This window comes from Hyperolius riggenbachi, chromosome 3 (assembly GCF_040937935.1).
Source record: "Hyperolius riggenbachi isolate aHypRig1 chromosome 3, aHypRig1.pri, whole genome shotgun sequence".
Lineage (NCBI taxonomy): Eukaryota > Metazoa > Chordata > Amphibia > Anura > Hyperoliidae > Hyperolius > Hyperolius riggenbachi.
The window spans coordinates 122738727-122761918 of NC_090648.1; the positions used below are offsets into that span (position 1 = coordinate 122738727).

The 23192-nt window shown below is 42.7% G+C and overlaps 1 protein-coding gene and 1 long non-coding RNA gene across 2 annotated transcripts in view; one reads left to right on the forward strand and one right to left on the reverse strand.

Moving 5' to 3' along the window:
* Nucleotides 1-3288, forward strand: part of LOC137561125 (uncharacterized) — a 16539-nt gene extending 13251 nt beyond the window's left edge. The window contains exon 2 of the long non-coding RNA XR_011029876.1: nucleotides 2580-3288. This is a non-coding gene — a long non-coding RNA (uncharacterized lncRNA). The remainder of the gene's footprint in view (nucleotides 1-2579) is intronic.
* On the reverse strand, nucleotides 1043-19763 carry LOC137561124 (uncharacterized). The gene is made up of 5 exons (XM_068272382.1): nucleotides 19722-19763; nucleotides 17903-18105; nucleotides 12283-12528; nucleotides 7169-7293; nucleotides 1043-2743 (listed from the first exon to the last, which is right to left on the reverse strand). The coding sequence occupies exons 2-5, from the start codon at nucleotides 18093-18095 to the stop codon at nucleotides 2390-2392; spliced, it is 918 nt and encodes a 305-aa protein (XP_068128483.1). The 5' UTR covers nucleotides 18096-18105; nucleotides 19722-19763; the 3' UTR covers nucleotides 1043-2389.
* Between the last annotated feature and the right edge of the window lie 3429 nt (nucleotides 19764-23192).

The window sequence follows — 23192 nt, forward strand, 5'->3', positions numbered from 1 at the left end:
TGGGATTCCCAAATAGCCCCCACTAGTTCCCCAGTATCATTCTCTTTCCCAAGTAATGGAAAGACCCCCCCTCCCCCCACAGCAATAAGGCAGAGGTCCCCTTTGTCCACTCTACAGGTTAAAACTGGAGCCTCCTTATATCCTTGGTGTCAGTGGTGCACCTGGAAAGAAAAAATTACTTACCTGTCAGAAGAAGTGGATACATGGCATGTCGGCGCAGAGCATTTCAGTGCAAGGTGAACAAAATAGCAGTTCACCCTGCTACCACAAAAATTTTGGGCCGCCATTAATTACTATTCCCCCTTGGAGTCATAGCAACTTGGAGGTATAAATAATTCAGGGTCTGGCAAATTGCCGGATCCCCGAATTATCCGTGCTTGGGGCACAGACTATACCACTACTTCTATAGTAACACCAAGATCGGTGCTACTTGACACTCGACGAGCACCAAAATCCCTGCCTCATCAGAAGTTTCCCATCCTCTACTCCAGCATGGCTCTTCAGCAGCTCCCTACTCCCTCGCAATGAGCAGGGGGTATGGCCGAGCATGTATGTGGTTAGGACCAGGCCTGAATACAGATGCGGAGCCGGGTCACAATGTGGGTAGTGTCACACGCCCCCTAGTAGCTGGACCGAACAATGCCTTCCAATTGGTTTCAGCACACAGAAAATCCAATCTCAAGGACGCAATCGATGAGCTGAAACTGCTGGTATTTTGGCAGTAGACAGACCAGAGGGAGGCGTGCGATCTATTAAACACAAAATACTAGGCTGCCACCATCTCTTTTTGATGGGAAGAGAAGTTCCAATCTGCCTGATACTAATACCTGCAAATACAACAATTAAAACACACCCTGTTCTAACTAATAACAACAATTCTCAGTAGCGATCTTCAGAAGGCTAGGATTCGTTTTGTTAAATATTAGGCGTGGCCGAAAAAAAAATGACTTTTAGAATTCTTCTATTATAAATGCAATATAAATAATTAATGTATACAGAAAATAGTAAAATCAACACTTATAGAGAAAATAGTAGCGCAGTATAAAAATAAGAAGGAAGAAATAAATGGATACCTAAGGTCAGGTGAAAATATGTCCTTTCTGGGAAAACACGTGAAGTTTCTTTGTTTCTGGAGCACAGTTCAAACAAAGATGGCCGCTGCTCGATCCTCAGAGCAGCAGCATGTTTTCATGAAGATGGAAGTTGGAGGACTGGGGAGGAGTCCCTCCCAAGTTCTTTTGAATGACCCGCATTTTGGGTGGGGTCTCAGGTTCAGCCCAGGGGCTGGACAGGGTGCGGTTAACCTTCTGGGTGGGTTTCTACTGCCCACCAAATATAACATTTTCCATATCTCAGCTTATGCTTCCCGCACACACATAACAATCACAGATTCATATTCCTCAGAATATGACAATTCCTAGGACATCAAACTTGATTAGGGTAACATGTTCTAGTACATAGCAGCTGAATACCTCGGGTTCTGGGGATGTCAGTGCACCAATTTAATATTAAAATATTCACCCGATCCAGAACAGCAGATATATATAACTTTCCTACCTCTCATATAAACGGTATTCCTTAAACAGGCTAAAAATCATATACTCCATGTCTTCCTAAGGCTGGCTACACGGCTCCGCTGTGTCTAAGCCCTGCTGTGTGAGAAGCTTGCTTTGCTGGGCTCACCAAATGGAATTCTTTTCAAAGGGCATGTTAACACTTGGGTGTCACTGGCCCATGAAGGAACTTCTTTTGATCAAGTTAATTTAAACAAACATGCCTTCACTGGTCAACAAACATACTTCATGAAAAGAGTTCTGCTGTACCTAAACATAAGATTTTGATCTGGCATGTCAACGACAATCGGTGCAGCAAGCCAATTGCGATTGCGTGTTCTTTTCTCAAGGCTCTTCTGTGACAGGTAGTTCAAGTGGGTGAAACTTTTTGCGAGTGCAGTGCAGCAGAAGTCATTCCTGTCTGGATGAAACTACAGATTTATTATTGGTGCCAGTCAGAAAGGTATTCACATGCTGGCAGCAGACAGGTGGGAAAAGAGTCCCTTTCTCACCTGCCTGCTGCTTAGAGATGTAGTGATGGGGAGACACGAGTTGTGTATGAATGTTGTGGGGGAAGGGGGGTTAAGTTAAGGGAAGGGTATTAAACAGTTTTATATTTCATTGAAAAAATAAGTCCTCTGCCTCCGTGACCAGGCTCCAAGTAGCGTCGTGGCTGCTATGACGAAAGGTATTCACATGCTGGCAGCAGACAGGTGGGAAAATAGTCCCTTTCTCACCTGCCTGCTGCTTAGAGATGTAGTGATGGGGAGACACGAGTTGTGTATGAATGTTGTGGGGGAAGGGGGGTTAAGTTAAGGGAAGGGTATTAAACAGTTTTATATTTCATTGAAAAAATAAGTCCTCTGCCTCCGTGACCAGGCTCCAAGTAGCGTCGTGGCTGCTATGACGATCCCTACGCCACTGGTTAATGGTCGTGTGCAAAAGGAAGATTTAAAACTTCTTGTGCTTGCGCGTCCTTGTGGATGTTCTTCTTCAAACTCAAATATCTTTTCATTGTCATTGTAGGATGCCAACGCCAAACGTGGAGAATCATCTTTTGCAGTGGTGCAGATACATTTATCTCGGAATTTAGCTGATTCAAACTTTGCAAAGGATCCACTTCTGCTTCGGAGGAACACATACTTGATTGCGTCTCCATTTATGTCGCAAAGGTCTTCGCTTCCATTTTGCTAGATAGAAAAGAAAAAAGTTGACGTGGTCATTGCAATTACCATCATTTGACTAATATATAAGGTCATATAGTGGAGAGTGTAAAAAACCATGGAATAAGTCTCAGTTTGTGGTCTAATGCATATATTTTACTTTCTCTTAAATGGAACCTAAAGCGAGAAGTATATGGTGTCTGACATTTATTTCCTTTTAAACAATACCAGTTGCCTGGCAGCCCTGCTGATCTATATGGCTGCAGTAGTGTCTGAATAACACCAGAAACATGCATGCAGATAATCTTGTCAGATCGGACAATGTCAGAAGCACCTGATCTGCTGCATGCTTGTTCAGGGTCTATGGCTAAAACTATTAGAGGCAGAGGATCAGCATGGCTGTCAGGCAACTGGTATTGCCTAAAATGAAATAAATATGGCAGCCTCCATATCCCTCTCACTTTAGGTGTCCATAACATAAATTGAAGAACATTAAAAATGGAAAAAATTAGCTTTAATATTTAACATACCAATGTATGTACAGTAAAATATGTATAAATATGTTTATCTAACTGAAGGTGGTCCTCTTTACCTTTACTTGATTTGAAGCTGTCTAGGAGGGACAGCAGGAAGTTCAGATGTACATCCACACTTCTCCGGTTTAGTAAAGCCACTTATTCACCCAAGCTGGAGATGTGAGGCAATATCAAAGAATTGCTCCATCCATGCACTGCATGGGAGCCTTTTCTTTAAACAAGTGAAGGCTTTAAAGTGTACCCTAAACAGTAAAGAAAAATAGACAAATCTGGACTAACCTCCAGTCCCCCATAGCCCGCGAGGTCCGTCAGCATCCTCTGGGTGCCCTCCGTGCTCCCGCTGGCAGCCCCATTAGCCTGGCGACTTTGGGAGAAGTCGTGAGCAGCTTCACATGGGCAGCCGGTCAGCGCACCGAGCTCAATCACGCGTGTGTTGCGCAGTATGCGCAGTTGAGTCTTTCGAGAACCACACATGCGCAGGAGGCATATGGTGATGCACGCGTGATCGAGCTGAGTGTGTAGACACGCCACTCATGCACAGTTGCGCACAACTTTGCTCGAAGTTGCCAGGCGAATGGGGCTGCCAGCGGGACCATGGAGGGGACCCAGAGGACGCAGAAGGACCTTGCAGGCTACGGGGGCTGGAGGAAGCCCCAGGTAAGTCCACTGGCAACAAATTTGAGTACACCCCTAAGTGAAGCATGTCAGAATTCTGCCCAATTAGACATTTTGCCTCCTCTGGGTCATGTTACTGGTTAGTGTTACAAGGCCTGGGGTGAATTTTTTTTTTTTTAAGACACTCTACATAAAGATGGCCCAGGCTATAAAATGATTGCCAACACCCTGAAACAGAGCTGGAGCACGATGGCCAAGACCATAAAGCAGTGTGACAGAACAGGTTTCACTTAGAACAGGTCATCCACAGAAGTTGAGTGCACGTTTGCACTGCAGAGGTTGTCTTTTGCAGATAGAAGTATGAGTGCAGGCAGCATTGTTGCCAGAGGTTTAGGCAATAATGGCAGCGTGTTGAGTCATTTTGATGGGGCAAGAAATCTACGCTGTTATCCAAACTGTAGACTGACTACTTAACTTTTTATCAAGGTGTCATCTTCATCTGTCACTTTTGTGAGGCACTGTATGTTCAAATATTTAAAGACATAAAAAATAGTTACACCAGTATATAAACCAGTGCTTCTGAGTTGATAATGTTACATGGTTTGGATCTTTCCCACTGGCTATGGTAACAGTGATCCTATACAGAATTTGACAGTTATATACATTGCAACCGTTCTTACTGTGAAGAACCTCTTTGTGAACAGATACTGTGTTTCCTTTAAAATAAGACATCCCCTGAGAATAAGCCCTAGCAGGAATTCCTAGCATGCTTGAAATATAAGACATCCTCCTGAATGTAAGCCCTGGGAGCAGCCCACATGACACCAGCAAGTCACGCTCAATACAAAGCCTGGATACAGGAGAGCAGCAGTATAATGTGAGTTCTACAGTCCTGTATATGTGTCAGGCAATTAGTGTTTTTGTTGGAGCCAGCCCTTCTGATCCGTCTTGATAAGCATCAGCAGCACTTCACCTCTTAACCTTTTCCCAGGACACACAGCTTATCCTATCATAGCTCTGGGGAGCCTGACAGAGTTCTCTGCCTGCAAGAAATAGACTCTTACCCACATGATCAGCAGAATCAATTTCTTGTAAGTGAAAGCCAATATCTGCAAACCACAAGCTCTGTGCATGCTGCTTGTGTTTCAGCATGGCATGCAGTATATAGATTTTGTATAGGAAAACTACCAGTGTTTCCCACCAAAATAAGACATCCTCTGAAAATAAGCCCTAGCACATCATTTTGACTATAAGACAGTGTCTTATTTTGGGGGAAACAAGGTAGTAAACTTTAATATTCTCCATACGCATCTCATGTTGTTTAAAGGGTACCTGAGCTAAGCAAAAATATTCAAGTTGGCCATACCTGAGGCTTCTTCAGTGTCCTCATAAACTCCATGTCTTCTCAACTTTACCAGTTTCCCCTCAGTTTCAGAGCTATGCCCCCCCCCCCTCTTCAAATCTCTAACTGAACCCAGTCGTAGCAACTGTGCATGCTCTGTCCTCTCTGCACACTTTCTTCAGTCATGCTCACAAACAGCTGTGCACAGCAGCCAAGGCCGGGAGCATTATGGGCATATGTAGTATGGAAAATTTTGTAAGCTCGTGTACCCAGGATTCTCCCAGCCATGGTTCCTGCACACAGCCACAAAGAGTGGACAGAACAGGCACTGCAGAAACCCTAGGTATAGCCACTTCATGTTTTTTTTTAGTTCAGTTGTGCTCTAAGGCTTGGTTCACATTGCAACTGGCACAACTGGAGCAGTCGAATAATCTACACTCTGTACTGCTATAGAGGCCAGTGGCAGCATCCACCGGACTGTGCCAGTCCATCAGATGAAAGGCAATACATCTGCTGTCCAAAAATATTGTGCAGGTCACATTTGTTTCAATGGACAAAACCAGAAATGGTAAAGCCGAACCATGTAAATGAACCCATTAAAAAGCATGTGTATTTTTGCATGTCCATTGATTTGCTGTTGTCTGATCCAAGAGACCTTTTATAAAGATTTGTAAATTAAAAAAAAAACTAATTTTCAGGCTTTTCTATTTCCAATGGATGTGCTGTTATGTGAAAAAAATGAGGTCAACCTATTTAAGCTTGTGTGTTTTTGTAAAATTCTTAGAAATATGGATATTAAATCTCAATTTTAACAATACTGAGAGATTTAATTAATATAACTAAACTATTAAAACTGAAGAAATGCCAACTGTAAAGCATGGAGGTAGAAGTGTCATGCTTTGGGGATGCTTTACTACAGCAAGACCTGGCCAGCTCATCTTCATAGAATCCACCTTGAATTCTACTTTGTATCAGATGGTGCTTGAGGAACATGTGGGACTGTTTGTTTTCAGCATGTATGGGAAACTAAGGGTGTCAAAAGCCTTTTCGATATCTAAAAGGAATAATGCTAGGGAATTTTTTGGAACTAGGTTAGTGGTGTATAATATTAAGGAGCTTTTATGTGGGACTATTTGTAAAAAATAAAATGTAATCTGAATTGGAACAGGTATATGCAACACAACAATGACCCAAAATATACCATACCAAGGTCTAGCTGAAAACGAAGAAATGGAGAGTCCTGGAGTGACCTAGTCACTGCCCAGATCTTAATCCCATTGAGATGCTTTATGGTGGTTTGAAACTGGCTGTACATGCAAGACATCTCTCAAACATCTCACACCTGAAAAATCATTCTGCATTGAGGAGGGGGAGCAGAGGTAGTGGGTGGGAAGGCTTACAATGGATCTGTACAGAGGAAGAAATCCCCAAACTTCTGGCAGCTCCATAATTGGTGCACAGATCTCAGGGTCATTTAACTGACTTTTCCACAGGGTATTTCTGTGAAACAGGTGCTTCAAATATGAAAATTGTGTAATTGTGTGGTCTTCTATTCACCTATTTTAATAATAATATATAATGATTATGAGCTTGCAACTTGAAGAAGAAGCATGTCGCTTCGAAACAGCGGGCTGTAGTTGCCTCCAGCTCTATCCTTGCCACATGATTTTACTGCACTTATAAAAGAGCTAACTTTTTCACTGTAGCGGTGCTGCTGATATCCCTTTTTTCGCTATCTTTGAACTTGATGAGCAACAAGTTCTGATCAGCTATAGCACGCTTGTCTCCATTGAGAGTGCTGGATCGAACCACTTGTTTGCCTATTTTAATAAGGAAACATCTGGGATGGTGAACTAACAACTAGACTAAACAACTAGATTAAAATCTACTTGTTTTTGGCCAGCCTTAGATTATAAAATCATTCTCTATTTACAAGCAGAGCAAGCAAGTAGGACTTACCAGTTCCTCAAGAATCAGTTCACCATTTTCATTGCAGCAGAGGTAAGCGTCTCCAAGTTTTAGACTTATTGGTTGAACATTCCCTCCAAAGGATGTGTCTTTGTAATAAATGCATTCAAAATTTGCTAAAAACAAAAAAAACAAGAACGCTGGTGTAAAGATAAATTCATATTTAATTACATATTGATTGTGGGGTTTCTCAAGAATCAGTCAGAACACATAGTCCACCCTATACACTTATGTGTTTGGAAGAATTTCCTTTTGTGCTGGCTAGTATTAGTCATGGTGAGAATCTGAAGACATATCAACAAAAGTTGTTTAGGTGATACCTTTAAAGTTAACCTAAACTGTTGAATAAAAAGTAGTTTACCTGGGGCTTCTACCAGCCCCCTGCAGACGTCTTGTACCCACGCCATCATAAAGCGATCCTCTGGTTTCCCCTCTGTCTTTTGGATGCACGGCCCTGGTCCATGTGCCTCCTGATTGCACTCCCCTGGATGGTGCAGTATGAACAAATCTCTACAACACATGCACAGAATGCTTCAGGCCACGGGAGCTTGATCGGGGATGCATGTGCAGTGGCCATCGACTCACCTGTCGGGCGGCTTGAAGAGAGTCACTGTGGGGAACTGGAGGAGGATGTCTGCAGGGGCTGATAGAAACCACAGGAAAGTTAAACTCTTTTTTTATTCATCAGTTTAGGTTCCCTTTAATGGCTAACTTTACAAGATTTCTTTGTGAGCTTTCACAACTTTAAGTTTCTTCTTCAGGCATATGGTTCTGATCCAGTTCTGAAATATGTCTGAAGAAGAAACTTAAAATTTTGAAAGCTTGCAAAAAAATCTTGTAAAGTTAGTCATTAAAGGTTTCACCTAAACAACTTTTGGTGTTATGTCTTAGGATCCTCTGTGGGTGGTTAGAGATGGTAGTGAGTTTAGTGACTATTAGAGAGTGAGATTTGCTGTGATAGAAATAGCTATTTAGTGGTAGTGTAGCCGTTCACAATGGTGCTCTTGTTGTGAATACCCAATTCATTTTTAAAAACTTGAATTTCCCACACTCGGTCAGAGTTTATATCTAGGGAATTCACCTGCAAAATTACAGTGTCCAAGTCTGCATGGGATGAAAGTCCTGCGAAGAATAATGCCAAGGTTTTGAAAAGATTGGTGTTTAATAATTAAACAAGATTTCTACAGAAACATCTTCTATTGTGTAATTGTCTTATTATGTTTTCTAATTATGATCTAGGTAACGATCAACACTGTTTCAGACATAGCAGGGCAAAATGGATCTTTCAAATGTCTTGCTATGGCCACTTTTGTGGGTATTAATATGTTAGCTATAAGCATCCTTTTAGTTTAAATAAAGCTAAGACTGGATCTAACCCTAGCGTTATACTGATAAGAATATAGATGATTAGAAAACATTTAGCCCATGCATCCTACCTAATAAAAAGCAAGTGTCCCTGCATCCCATGTCCGTGTGTCAGTGCTTTTTAGCACTGCACATGTGCGGGGAGGGCCGCAGAGACTCTAAAGGGAGCTGGGGGAGGACGGGGCCAGAAGGGGCGTGTATGCACACGCGCGGGGCCGGAGGCGCTTGCGCGGGTGGCAGGTGCACGCGGCGGAGCGGTGACACTAGTGCTCTTATAATATCTCGTGTGGACTATTGTAACATACTATTTTGTGGACTACCGGCTAACAGACTGGCACCACTCCAACCCGTACTGAACTCGGCTGCTTCATCTTTCTTCTTCTTCCTCTGCTGTTCCTCTCTGTCAAGCTCTTCATTGGCTACCAATCAACCAGAGGATGCAGTTTAAACTCTTAATCCTGACCTACAAAGCTCAGATCTGCACATGGCCGTCTTTTGTCCTCCTCTAGAATCACCTCCTTCTATTCACGTATACAAGATTTTGCTTATGCTTCACCCCTCCTCTGGAATGCCCTTCCACAAGACATCCCTCACCCTCCAACCTTTGATATCTTTAAACGCTCCTTCAAAACTCACTTTTTCCGACAGCCATTCTCCCTTTGACCTAAGGCCAAGTTGCACTCCTACTAGATATCCTAAAAATACACTGCCTCTAGGTATGTTTATTATATACTACACCACCTCTTGTTTCCCCCCTATTACTTTGCACTGAAAGCTTACAAGGGCAGGGCTCTCTCACCATTGTGTCTTTTTTTGTGAATTTTTCATACATTTTATTCATAATGTTACTTTTTTGACTGTAAATACCAAGTCTGTTTTTTGTATCCATTCTGTATTTTTTTTTTTTTTTTTTACCAATCTTGTATATTGGTGTATACAATTGTCTGTATTATTGTGTATCCAGTGTTTGTTTCTTACTGTGTACTGTGCCACGGAATATGTTGGCGCTCTATATATCAATAATAATGATAATAATACTCTTTTGACGAAAGGGAAAGGACAGTCCCACCAGATGTATTGTCCATTTTCAAACAGTTCCTTCAACATCTGTCTGTGGGATTATGAATTAGGGATAACTTCCTAGGTGTTAGATACACTTTCATTAATATTTTTTAGAATAGTTCCCTATGATTTGCACAGTGAGACAATCGTAGTGATGTACAATACAATCTCGCCGGATAACTGTGCCTTCTGGTTGCTTGAGACTCAATGTTAAAAATAGGCCTAGCTAATGCCATACTATACCCCACTCTATGTACATACCATGAACTCTGTATTAAATGTTAAACTAAAGTAATTTAAAGTATTATTAACCTTGGGAGAACCATGGAACCCAGTCTTTAAGCACAGCAAAGCCTACAAAAAGTCTAAAAAGTTGGCTTTCACCACTGTGAGTACTGCCTGCGATTTGTTCTGGTTGGTTGAGACTTTTGGTTAGTTGAGTTCTGGATAACTGGGACTCTACTGTATCTATAGCTTTTTCCCCTTGTCGGGTATCATTTATAACATCTATTTAAATCCTTTTCCCAGGCATAGATAAATCAATTGGACTTTGTGGGAGTATTGTTGAGCGACTGATAAAGAGCGCCTGCACCTTTAAATGTATTAACCTCCTTAGCGGTAACCCAGAGTCAGGCTCAGGGCGGTAATCCACAGCTCAGAGTGGTAATTCCGTGCCTGAGTGAGTTATATGCAGGAGTTGCTGCAGATCTCTCTGTAGTATGTTTTCCTTCTTGTTTTTAGGGTCTAAAAGCTTGTGAAAAATCGTACGGTTTTTAAGCCCTAAATCTGGAAATAATCATATTGCCAGGGAGGCTAAATTGTATTAGGAAGAGTTGGGGAGTCTCTTGATGGGTTCCATATTTTAAATAAGCATTGGTTGAGACCAAATCCACCACCTGACTGTATGAGTTTAATGCAAGTCAGGCAAGGAATACTCTTTTTTTCAGCATTGGGAAAGATTAAATCTCGTCTAGATGCATTATATGATGTCTATATTAGAGCCATTTCTTATGCCAGCTATCTATTGTCAACTCGGGTACAAGATGTGAAACCAAAACAGAGAGATAGAAGTTTTTGTGCTCATGTCATCATTGCTGATGTTGTGTTGATAGTGTTTCCAAGCTACTAATGTAGCTTTCTATGCTAGCATGGTTTTGATAGTGGTTGGTTTATCCATTATAAAGGGAATAAATGGACTATAAATCAACAGGACTATAAAACTTCTTAGAACTTGGAGTCTGTGCAGCCTAGAACAAGAGACAATATAAGATTCATTGGATATTAAAATGGATATTATTAACATATGAGAGCACAAATGAGAGTACAAATACGATTGTGTAACTTCCTGTCTTGTCTTGGTGCCACTTTGGCCAATTCAGAACTGTAGACTCTGCTTCCACACAGGCTTTTAGGTAATCTGGTATAGAAACCCATATGGCTATCATTTCTAAGTTTGTTGGTCCCAGTTTGAGGGCCGTTGTCCTTTAATTTTATTTTTAAAATGTATTGGTTTTTATAGCACTCGTAATTGTGATACTGTTGGCTTCAAGCTATACAAAGGCTATCTAGTAAATCCTCCATGTTAGCTAGGAATTACTCTGTTTTACTGCTATGTTTCTTTTTTTCTGTCTTTCCTTTATCTATATTATTCTAAAATATCTGGATGGATATAAGCCGTTATTTTAATATGCTGGTTTACCTGATTTTTTTCCCACAATAAAAAAATGTTTCAAAACAAAAATAATTATGATCTAAAATTTTTAGAAATAGTTGTTGTGCAAACTTTGCGTGGCCTGGGTCACATGCTGCGGACCACGGGCCACATTCCTAAGATTCCTCCCCTCTTCTCTCTCTCCCTGCGGAGTCGCGAGCGAAAGAAAACTGAGGGCTAAAACTCACCTGATTGCCGATTCCAGTGCTGCATCTCCATGGCAAAAGGGCATCACATGACATGCCATCAAGAAGTGCCAGTGTATTACACGCTGCCTGCCACTGATGGCTGTGATTGGTTGATCAGGTGACAGCACTCCTGCCTGATTGGTCATGGCAGGTAACACTGGTCAAATGAGGGCGGGGATACGGGGATGCATGGATGAGGAGGGTAGTGTGTGTGCCAGGAAGGTGCCTGGTTGAGTGGAGAGGACGCAGGCACCAAGCTTCATGGTAGGTCCATGAAGCAGCAACCCATTTTTCTGAGTACATATCATCACATAAAATTCGTCTTATCTCTCAAGTTATGGTAAAGTTTAGACTATAAGCTATTGACTGGGACTATAAAGGCCACTTGTGATATTTCTCTAAAGCTGGGCATACACGGATAGTTTATTCTTATCAATTGAGCCGCTGATGGTTTGATTGATAATTTCCGGCGTGTCCGATACCCTGCCGGATCGATACTGCGCTCGATTCCCGCGGGCGGACAATGGGACAAAAATGAGCGGAAGATGAGAAGGGCCCGCAGGGACAAGCGGCAATTGATCCGGGCGCACGCAGCTCAATCCGGCGCATAATTGCATCCGTGTATGCCCAGCATTAGTCTCCATTGTGTCTATAACCTTTACTATAACTTTGTATTTTGTATATGTATTGTCTGATCTCTAGAAGGGGGTAAAGCACTGGATGCAAAGTGGTTAACGTCACATATAGAAAAGATTTAAAAAAAATCCTCCACAACTAACCTTTTTCTGTTTCACCTGCGTTGGTTATATACTGTGCAAGAAGAATTTTACCCGTAGAATCACTGACAATCCATTTCTTTGTTTTATCATGCAGTAAAACTTTTCCACTTTGTCTTGGTGTACACTTTGGTGGTTTTGGTGGTAGTCTGGGCCTCGGACCAATCCCGGAGCCCCCAGATCCATGGCCAGATCCAGATCCGTAGCCTCCGCCTCCATTTCCATACCCAGGCGTTAAAAGTTTTATTCCTACATTGAACATTTTAAAGAACAATATACAATATACATAAATTGTATGTTAATATGTTTATATAATCCAATCACATCAATGCAATAAAATATTGTGTTCCCCCGAAAGTAAGACACTGTCTTATATTAACTTTACCTTCAAAAGACATGCCAGGGCTTATTTTCGGGGACAGCTTATATTTTTGAGGGGTATAAAATCTGAAGCTATGTTAGTGTATGGGGAGGTGTGCAGTCTCTTATCGCACCTCCATTATGGCTGCCTCCCCCTCCATTCACTTGTAAACGACTCCAGTATCCTAACATGGTCGACGCCCTTTGACCCTGTTGCCGCACATACCCTGTGTGCTAGGTCAGCTCTGTGACCGCGCTCCCCTGTCGTCATAAACAATGTGCGCCAGGGACACATCAGCGCACACACCTTGATTATGACAAGAGGGGAGTGCATATACATCAAATAAAGAAAGATCATCTGCATGAGGGTCATAATCACTGTATTAAAGAAATGCCCAACAAATTCTGAGATATGATAATCAGTAATAAATCTTTATTGAAGCACCATAAACAGTAAATCTAAAAACAGTTAAAAACATAAGGACAACCAGGGGAAAATAGCACAAACGTCATAGATCAAAACACACAACACATATGTGCTGGTTAATTATAACCAATATGAGAAGGATCAGGCTAATGTATAAAAGACCTGCTCAATAATACTCCACAGCTAGATAAAGCTGCAACAATATATATCCACAGTTTCTGCCAATGTAGAAAAATATGATAAGAATAACTGATATGACATGGCACAATAACCAATATAACGACCTCTGTGCAATAGTGCATAATCACATATATATGCCGATGTCCAGCAGCACATCTACATCCTAAATTATAATCTGGCAGCAGAGCTGTCATTACCTTTCCAGTGTGTAGGTACGACGCTAGTGTCCTCGGGTGTCCGACACACATTGGTCTTTCTGCTGGTGAGAAATTAAAGGACAACTAAAGTGAAAAAAATATGGAGGCTGCCATATTGATTTACTTTTACACAATACCAGTTGCCTGGCAGCCCTGCTGATCTATTTGGCTGCAGCAGAATGTGCATGAATAACAATAGAAACAAGCATGCAGCTAATTTTGTAAGACCTGACAATAATGTCAGAAACCGCTGATCTTCATATGCTTGTTCAGGGTCTATGGGTAAATGTATTAGGGGCAGAGAATTAACAGGACAGCCGGGCAACTGGTATTGTCTAAAAGAAAATACATATGGCAGCCTCCATATCTCTCTCATTACAGTTGTCTTTTAACTCTTTGTGGTACTGCAACTCGTTCTCAGTGCTAATCTCACTTTGGGGCGGATTCACAAAGCTTTTTTGCTGTATGATCTCATCTTACTTATTAAATCACAGTTCATTTCACGTTAAATTACTTAACTCATGGTTTATCTCCCCTTATCTGTTTATCTCAAAAATTATCTCTGTTTATTTATCTCATGCATTATGTCTCCTTACAGTTAAAGGAGAACTGTAGTGAGAGGTATATGGAGGCTGCCATATTGATTTCCATTTAAGGAACACCAGTTGCCTGGCAGCCCTGCTGAGCCATTTGACTGCAGTAGCGTGAATCACACCAGAAACAAGCATGCAGCTAATCTTGTCAGATCTGACAAAATTGTCAGAAACCCCTGATCTGCTGCATGCCTGTTCAGGGTTTGTGGCTAATACTATTAGAGGCAGAGGATCAGCAGAACAGCCTGGCAACTGGTATTGCTTAAAAGGAAATAAATATGGCAGTCTCCATATATCTCTCACTACAGTTCTCCTTTAAGGTGCGTACAGACTTCCAACTTTTTCGAACAACTTGTCGTCCGACTTGTTGTTTGAACGACTTGTAGTGCCGCTTTGTTGGTCAATGTGTACATGAAGTCTGACTTCATGTACACACTGACCAACAAAGCAGCTGACATGCTAATTTACCTAATTTACATGTTGTTTAACCAACTTGATAATGGACAATGGATTGGATAGAACAATGGACTAGATTAAATGTCGTTTGATCAGTCATTTAATACATAAAGTAGTTTGTACACATGTACAGTCCTAACTGTCGTTTGAATGACAGTTAGTCCAAAGGATCCACCAAGCAGATCAGTCAAAATTGCTGCTATCAGTCTACCGATCCAACGCACACACGTCCAACTGTCGTTCAAATGACCGGTTTGAACGACAAGTTGTGCGGAAAAATCAAACGTGTGTACATATCTTTAACCTCTTGAGGACCACAGTGCTACCCCCCCCTCCCCCCTTAAGACCAGGCTGTTTTTTGTTTAATTGGCCACTGCAGCTTTAAGGCCAAGCTGCAGGGCCGCACAACACAGCACACTAGTGATCCCCCTACCTTTTCTCTGTTGGTGGGGTCTGATGCCCCCCCAGTTATTATTTTTTTTTTTTAATAAATATTTATTTCTTTATTTTTGTATTATTTCTTACTATTCCCTTTTTTTTTTTTTACAAACCCCTCCCTCCCCACAGCCAGCCAATCCTGGCAATCATCTGTCATAGGCTTCTGTGTATGAGAGCAGGTCACTCTCTAGTGCCCCAGGGGGACAGCCGTGTGGCCGTGGATCGCAGCGCTGTACTTAGTTAAAAGACAGCGGTTTCGCCATCTTAAAGTCTCCCGAGCGGCAATCGGAGACTGAAGGCGGGGCGGAGCTCCACCCCTCAAGCAGAAGATGCGCGCGATCTCCTGCAGTAGCCAGCCCCAGGACCTGCAGGCAGGGCAATTTGATGAGAGATGCGCAAGGTATTTATAAACACATCAGGGAGAGTGTGGAAATGGATAATTGCTGTAAGAATAAGGGCTTGTTCACACCTAGGGCGTTTTGCTATTTTTTTTAAGCGCTGGCAAGTTTCAAAATCGCCCTAAAAGCGATTCCCTATGAGAGAGTTCACATCTGAGGGACTTGCTTCCGATCTGCTTAGCAAAGCGCTGCCTGCACCATTTTCTGAGCGTTTTTGCTCAATGGAAGGTATAGGGAAATCGCAAAGCACTTGAAAAAGCGCTTTGTATAGCAATTTCCCCAGCGCTTTTAAGAACAAATACATTGTATTTATTATTTTCCGGGTCAAAGTGACTTGTGTCAGGAAGTGAAAAAACAAATCGCTCTGCAAAAGTGCTTTGAAAAGCTCTATATACAAAATCATAGCGCGCACCTAATCGCCAGGAGGAGAAAAAATAGCGCAAAAAATCAAAAATCGCTGCCGTCAGCATTTTTTATTTTAGATGTGAACGAAGCCTAAGGGCTCGCTCACATTAGAGGCATTTTTTGGATTTTTTAAGCGCTGGCGGTTTTTCAAAATCGCCCTGAAAGCGCTTTAACCATGCTTTCCAATGAGATAGTTCTCACTGGGGTGTTCCGATCACTTTCCGTTCAGATGAGCGCTGCCGGGACCATTTTCGGGCCGATTTTGCTACAATGGTGGGTATAGGAAAAGAGCAAAACTCTCACAAAATCACTTTGTGCAGCGATTGCTTTCGCGTTTTTAAGAATAAATACATTCTATTTATTATTTTCCGGATCAAAGAGTTCACTTAAAAAAAACGCTCTGGAAAAGCACTTAGTACAGTGGTTTTAACAAAAACGCATAGGCCACCCAAGCGTCGGGAAAAAAAAACACCTCAAAAAGCGCCCAACGCGAACGCTAACGCGATATGAAAGAGCCCTAACAGTTTGTTTTCATTTCTTATCTCTGGGACTACCAGTTCAAGTCACAAAGCTCCATTGAAGCCCAGGTATAGGAATTGAGGGGAAATCTCTTCAGTGTGAAAAACCACAAGTTTCTAACCCTTCTCCACACTTTTTGGAACTAAAATTTTAAAAATTGGTCTATGCAAGATCATCTTTTGAAGACTGAAGCTCATCTGAATATGGACATTACAAATATTGCACTATGACATTCACATTAAAGAGAACCCGAGGTGGGTTTGAAGAATATTATCTGCATACAGAGGCTGGATCTGTCTATACAGCCCAGGCTCTGTTGCTATCCCAAACCCTCCTAAGGTCCCCCTGCACTCTGCAATCCCTCATAAATTACAGCCAAGCTGCTGACAAACAGCTTGTCAGAGCTGGCTGTGTTTATCTCTGTAGCGTCAGTCTGCTGCTCTCCCCGCCTCCTGCAGAACTCCAGTCCCCGCCTGCATCCCTTCCCTCCCTGCTGATTGGAGGGAAGGGACGGGGGCAGGGACCGGAGCTATGCAGAAGGCGGGGGAGCAGCTGAGACTGACACTACAGATGTAAACACAGCCTCACAGCATGGCTGTGATATATGAGGGATTGCAGAGTGCAGGGGGACCTTAGTGGGGTTTGGGATAGCAACAGAGGCTGGGCTGTATAGGCAGATCCAGCCTCTGTATACAGATAACATTCTTTAAACACACCTCGGGTTCTCTTTAAGGATTCCAAATACACCAAGAAATTGTGAAAACAAATGAAGGGTTTGGAAAAGACAACATCAGAGGCTGAACCCAAATCACAACAAGTTGCTGTGCGGGGATCTAAAATGGACTGTCCATGCAAGGTGAACCGTGTCACAGTGCTGCTCCAGTTCCTGTCACAGTGCAGTTTCAGTTGCAGTCGGTGTCACAGTGTTTTCCCAGTTGCTGTCAGTGTCACAGTGCTTACCAAGTTGCTGTCAGTGTCACAGTGTTGCCCAATTTGCTGTCAATGACCCAGTGTTGCCCCCAGTTGTTGTTGGTGACATAGTGTTGTCCCAGTTACTGTCAATGTCCCAGTGTTGCCCCAGTTGTTGTCAGTGACCCAGTGCTGTCAGTGTCACAGTGTTTCCTCAGTTTCTGTCAGTGTCACAGTGCTGCCCCAGTTGCTGCTAGTGTCACAGTATTGGCCCAGTTGTCAGTCTCACAGTGTTGTCCCAGTTCCTGCCTGTGTCACAGTTTTGGCCTAGTTGTTGTCAGTCTCACAGTGTTGTCCCCGTTGCTGTCAGTGTCACAGTGTAGTCCAGTTGCTGTCAATGTCACAGTATTGCCCCAGTTGCTGTCAGTGTCACAGTGTTTGCCCAGTTGCTGTCAGTGTTACAGTGTTGCCCCAGTTGCTGCCAGTGTCACAGTGCTTGCCCAGTTGCTGTCAGTGCTACAGTGTTGCCCCAGTTGTCAGTGTCAAAGTGCAACCCCAGTTACTGTGGCCATATTCAGTGTCAGTGTTACACTTCCTCGGTCGCTGTCAGTGTGCCCCACCAACCTTCAAGCTCATCCCACTCTGGAATTCAGATTTTAAGCAACAATAATTCTTAAAAGTATAACATTATCTGGCTCCACTGCACTGTGTTTGAGAGTAATATGAACGCAATTATTTTACCTTGTCCTGGAATGTATTTTATAGTCATGTGCATCAGCAGGCGGGGCCTTACAGGTGGCGGCTCTGCAGCAGGAATTCTCAGGATCTCCCGGAGATACATATATGGAGGAGTCGGGTATGTGATTACCAGGAGGAGATTCTTGGCAGACATCCTGGTATAGTGATAATTGTTTTGTTGCGGGAAGTATGCCATGGCTCAGCTGCTAAATGAGAATTACAAGGTAACAATGAAAATGGTTACATTATTAAGTGCTTTGGCTTGCACTACAGTTTTAACCCTTCGACTGCCGCTGTCCTCTATAGGTGTTTTGTCTTTTCGCATTCGTATTCCATGAAAGCCTAAAAGCTTTTTATAACAAAACTACTTCCGCCTACAGCGGAATATGTCTCCATATTCCTTTGCAGCAGGTGTGTAAAAGACGTTAATAAGTTTTAGCTCTGTGACCGCTTTCTACTTTACTTGAAATACACAAATAATTCTAAGTTGATGCACAAATATGCAAATATAACTGCAAATATATGCAGCTTGACTACAGACCAATCTTGCTTTCACTGCAAGATGGGATTAGTGTATTTTACAATAGATTTTTATAATTATTAGTATAATTGCGTGCATGAAAAAGGGCGCCGTGAAAAAAGGGCCTAAGTTGATAACGAAATGGCGCCGGTTATTAACAAAATCTGATAATGATAAACATTGTTGTCAAGCTTTGTTAACGATAAATACCGTTGTAAAATCAGACAAGAAATAAAAATTAAAATATATTAATGTTAAATATTGTTACGTAATTCAACAATACAGCTTAAAGGGATACTTAAGTCAGGGGAAAAAATGAGTTTAACTCACCTGGGGCTTCCCTCAGCCCCCTGCAGCTGATCGGTGCCCTCGCAGCTCCGCTCTGATGCTCCTGGACCCACCGGCGGCGACTTCCGGCTTCGGCGTCACCGGCCGACAGGCATGGGAACGCGAGTGATTCTTCGCGTTCCCAGCCACAATAGCACCCACTATACTGCTATTGCGGCCTTCTTGCCGATTCGATAATCTTCCGATTAGATAATTTAGTTTGATTATTCCATTAGATTCGAATATAAACATTTTTCCAGCATGTCCGATCAGAGTTTTCTCAAAAAAACGGGAATTTCTTGATCGAAAAAAAAATATTTTCAACTTTCATTCAATTCGATCATTTAGATCGCATACACGGGAAAATCAAACGTTTTTATTGTATCGTGTATGGGCACCTTAACGGCTAAGATCTGGGTTAGCATCAGTATTCGGTGAAGTTTTCTTCAACGTAATGCAGAAGGTATGGTACTAAGGGAACCTTCTTTAGCCGCTGTTAGTATTGGTCAGCTGTGGCCACTGTATTCCCTGTCCCCCGGGTGTGAAAATGGACAAGGTTGCATAGTGTATGGCATGCAATATATGTTGAATACATTTTACACACTAAAAGATTATTGCTTGGTATATTTTTCCTGTAATGAGCCCAAATGTGTCCCACCAGCCAGCCAATGTGTTCTCTTTGTGCCCCCCCCCCTCCCCCCATACAAATTTGAAGCTGAAGATGTCACTGAGTGTGGGAGGAAACCAGAGTACCCGGAGGAAACCCATACAGAAATGGGGAGAACATACAAACTCTGTGCAGACAGTGCCCTGGCTGTGATATATCTGTTTATTCCTACAAGTACGGTAATAGGAATTCTCAACTTAGTACACTTGAATTAGGCCTAATTAACAATGTTCTCCTTTGAAAGTGTGTGTGTAGAGGAAGGATTTACCCATAGCACAAATACAAACACTGTTCCATCAAACACTTACTGTACTCTGTAGTGCAGGTCTCCCCGATGCCTGTGATCCTGTGCTGGGAGGATGACAGTCTGCCTGATCTGGGCGTACACACATATTTATATAATGGTACAGCATGTGCTTGGAAATAATATGTTATGCAAAGTTAGGCACAGCCCAGCTCTGACATCATTCACCAGTGTTTTACTTGCTCACCTTATTCCAGGAAAGCAATGAATGTGGAATTTTGATTTGATGAACGAATGAAAAATTGCATTCACACCTTGGCCCAGATGCAATTAACTTTTTTCTCCTGAGTTTTCTCCTAAGTGATATTTTCACCACTTAATGCCTTTTAAACAGAGCCGGGACAAGGTCCTCCAGCACCCAAGGCTGAGACAGCAAAGTGCGCCCCTCCATCCCTCCCACTCCAGCCGTCACACACTGATTGCTATTAGACTCCGAGGCCCCCCAGGGACCTCCACACCTTCTTTAGTTATCTGGCTTACAGTCACTGCCATGTATCCCCTTGTCTTATTTCTCTCTGCTTCAAACACAATAGGGGAATGATAGCTGAGTGAGTTGTGTGTCCCCTTCTACACTGCGCCCTGAGGCTGGAGCCTCTCTCACCTCTGCCTTGGCTCGGCCCTGTTTTTAAACCTCCAACAAGCAAGGAAATACTCAAAATAAATTCTATAGTAGATTCTCATCTACTTTTTTGGTACTTTTTCAGCTGCAAAGTGCTTAAAATGTATTTTAACGAGAAGATGAAAAATTATTTGCTAGGAGAAAAAGTGAATTGCATATGGCCCATCAAGTTTTATGTGGCTCCGCTGATTCATCATAATTCCAATGGCAATATTTAAAATATTATTATTTAGCATTTATATAGCGCTGCCATCTTCCGCAGCGCTGTACAGAGTATATTGTCTTGCCACTTAAATGTCCCTCGGAGAGGCTCACAATCTATCCCTACCAGTCATATGTCTGTATGTATCATATGTTGTATGTATCATAGTCTAGACCCAATTTAAGGGAAAGCCAATTAACTTATCTGTATGTTTTTGGGTTGTGAGAGGAAACTGGAGATCCTGGAGGAAACCCACACAGACAAGGGGAAAACCTTCAAACTCTGTGGAGATAGTGCCTGGCTGGAATTCGAACCGAGGACCAATTGCTTATGAGATAATGGTCCATATGCAGTTCAGTTTTTCTCCTGAGTTTTCTCCTAGGAGATCATTTTTTATCTTCTCTTTAACCACTTGAGGACCACAGTAGAAAATCCCCCTAAAGACCAGGCTAATTTTTGTGAAAATGGCCACTGCAGCTTTAAGGCCAAGCTGCAGGGCCGCACAACACAGCACACAAGTGATTCCCCCCTCCTTTTCTCCCCACCAACAGGGCTCTCTGTTGGTGGGGTCAGATCGCCCCCCAGATGTTTATTTGTTTGTTTATTTTTCACTTAATGTTTGTTTTCTTAATAAATTCTGCTAGTTTTTTTTATTTGTTTATATTCCCAACTCCCTCCCTCCCCCCGCTGGCCAATCCATGTGATCAACTGTCATAGGCTTCAGCCTATGACAGCCGATCACCGCCGACAGTCAGGAGGGGACAGCCGTGTCACATTGCTGTCCCCAGTACAGCGCTGCTGCTGATCGCAGCAATGTACAATGTGTAAAGATGGCGCTTTCGCCATCTAACAGTCTCCCGAGCCCCCTCGGAGACTGAAATTGTAGAGTCAGGAGCGGCACACCTTTCCGTACTGTATGTGGGTGCTGAACCTTTGAAGCAAAGCAACATCAGATAATGTTCCAAAAGTCCAAGGGTAGGTTCGCACACCAGCTTTTCAGATAAGCAAAAGATAGTTTTATTCCATCATAATGTGTCAACACTATGCATGACAATTGTTTCGGGGCCACGCAGGGTCCCCTTCCTCAGATACGTGCAGACAAACTCGGAGACTGAAGGCGGGGTGGAGCTCCGCCCCCCGAGCAGGAGATGTGCGCAGCCTGCACGCGATCTCCTGCATTAGCTGGCCCCAGGACCTGACGCCAATTGGCGTTAAGTGGTCCTGGTGCTGCCGCCGCGGCCACGCCTCAGGGGCGTGGAGCGGTCTTCAGGTAGTTAAAATAACTTTTTAGCACCTTTCAACAAATTGAAAACAATTGAAAAGGTGAAGAGGTGTATGTTGATCTTAAATACCTTATTGCAAACTACCTGCTGAGCAAGATATACTATCGGTATTGAGGTGGAAAGATTTGGACCATTGTTGTGGAGATCGCGAGGAGGCGAGGAGAGCCAGGTTGAATGCCCCAAATGCTAAGCTGACTACTGTAATCCACCATATGTGAAAAAACGTTGTTTTTGGTTGGCCACATTTCTAACAATTATTCTTTCTTGTTTGGGATATTTTTGCTAACCTGTCCGGTATGTGGTACCATTTTACCAATAAATTATAGTTACATGTTTGTAAGCAGGGGCGTAACAATAGACCCTGCAAGGTATGCAGCTGCAGGGGGGCCCAGAAGCCACAGGGGGCCCCATCCTGGCAGACTGAAAACTAAGGGCAAGGAGAGAAAAAAAAACGTTCTGCTCTTTGCTCAGTTGTTCTAATGACTGCATCTGCTCAGCCACTGATAAGGAATTATACAAAGTTTTGCAGACCAAGATTTATAGACAGTCCCTATTCAGTGTGCAGCAGGGTCTTGTGTACAGCCTGTTCTACCTCCAACCTTTCCACCCCTCCCCAAGTGCTGTGTACTGTAGTAATGCTGGAGGAGTCTGGACACGGAGAAAAGGCGGGAGGGGGCCCCATCCAAAGTTTTGCAGGGGGGCCCCATGAGTTCTAGTTACGTCCCTGTTTGTAAGTGTGTGTTAACACAATCCCTAATGTTTTTAAAGATATTCTCCCACGTTGCTTTATCTACTGTCGAGCCCATCTCTGGTTCCCACTTACTCCTCTAATAACTCACACATTTTTTGCTGTAATTTTGGGTTGAACTTTCTTTTTCTTTTTTTACTTTTTTTTTAAATGTTCAGTTTAATCCAGCACAGGAGCCCAACTGAAAAGAAAAGGCTACAATGCTCTTAGCATTGGGCTTGGTAGCACATAAACTGTATAATAAAGCAAGGATGACAACATTTTAAAAAAAGAATGAAAAAAAAGAAGAGAGTAGAAGAAAAAAACCCTAAAAAAGTAAGTAAAGGAGATAGAAACAATCAGACAAGACAGAAGAAAAACACCCCTAGAGTAAGAAAAAGGTAGAGGAAGAGACGTAAGGAAGAGTGACAGAGCCAGATTCAATAGCTGTCGCTTCTATATAGAATTCTGAATCGTATTGCCCTTGTCCCAAAGAAAGCAGAGACTTTGTATCGAGAGTAAAGACTAAAGGTAGCCATACATCTAGCGATGATGGGCAGATTCGGCCAAGAAAGAAATCTCTCTCTGATCAAATCTGATTAGAGAGAGATCTGTCAGCTGCCCATACTCCGCAGGCCGATTCC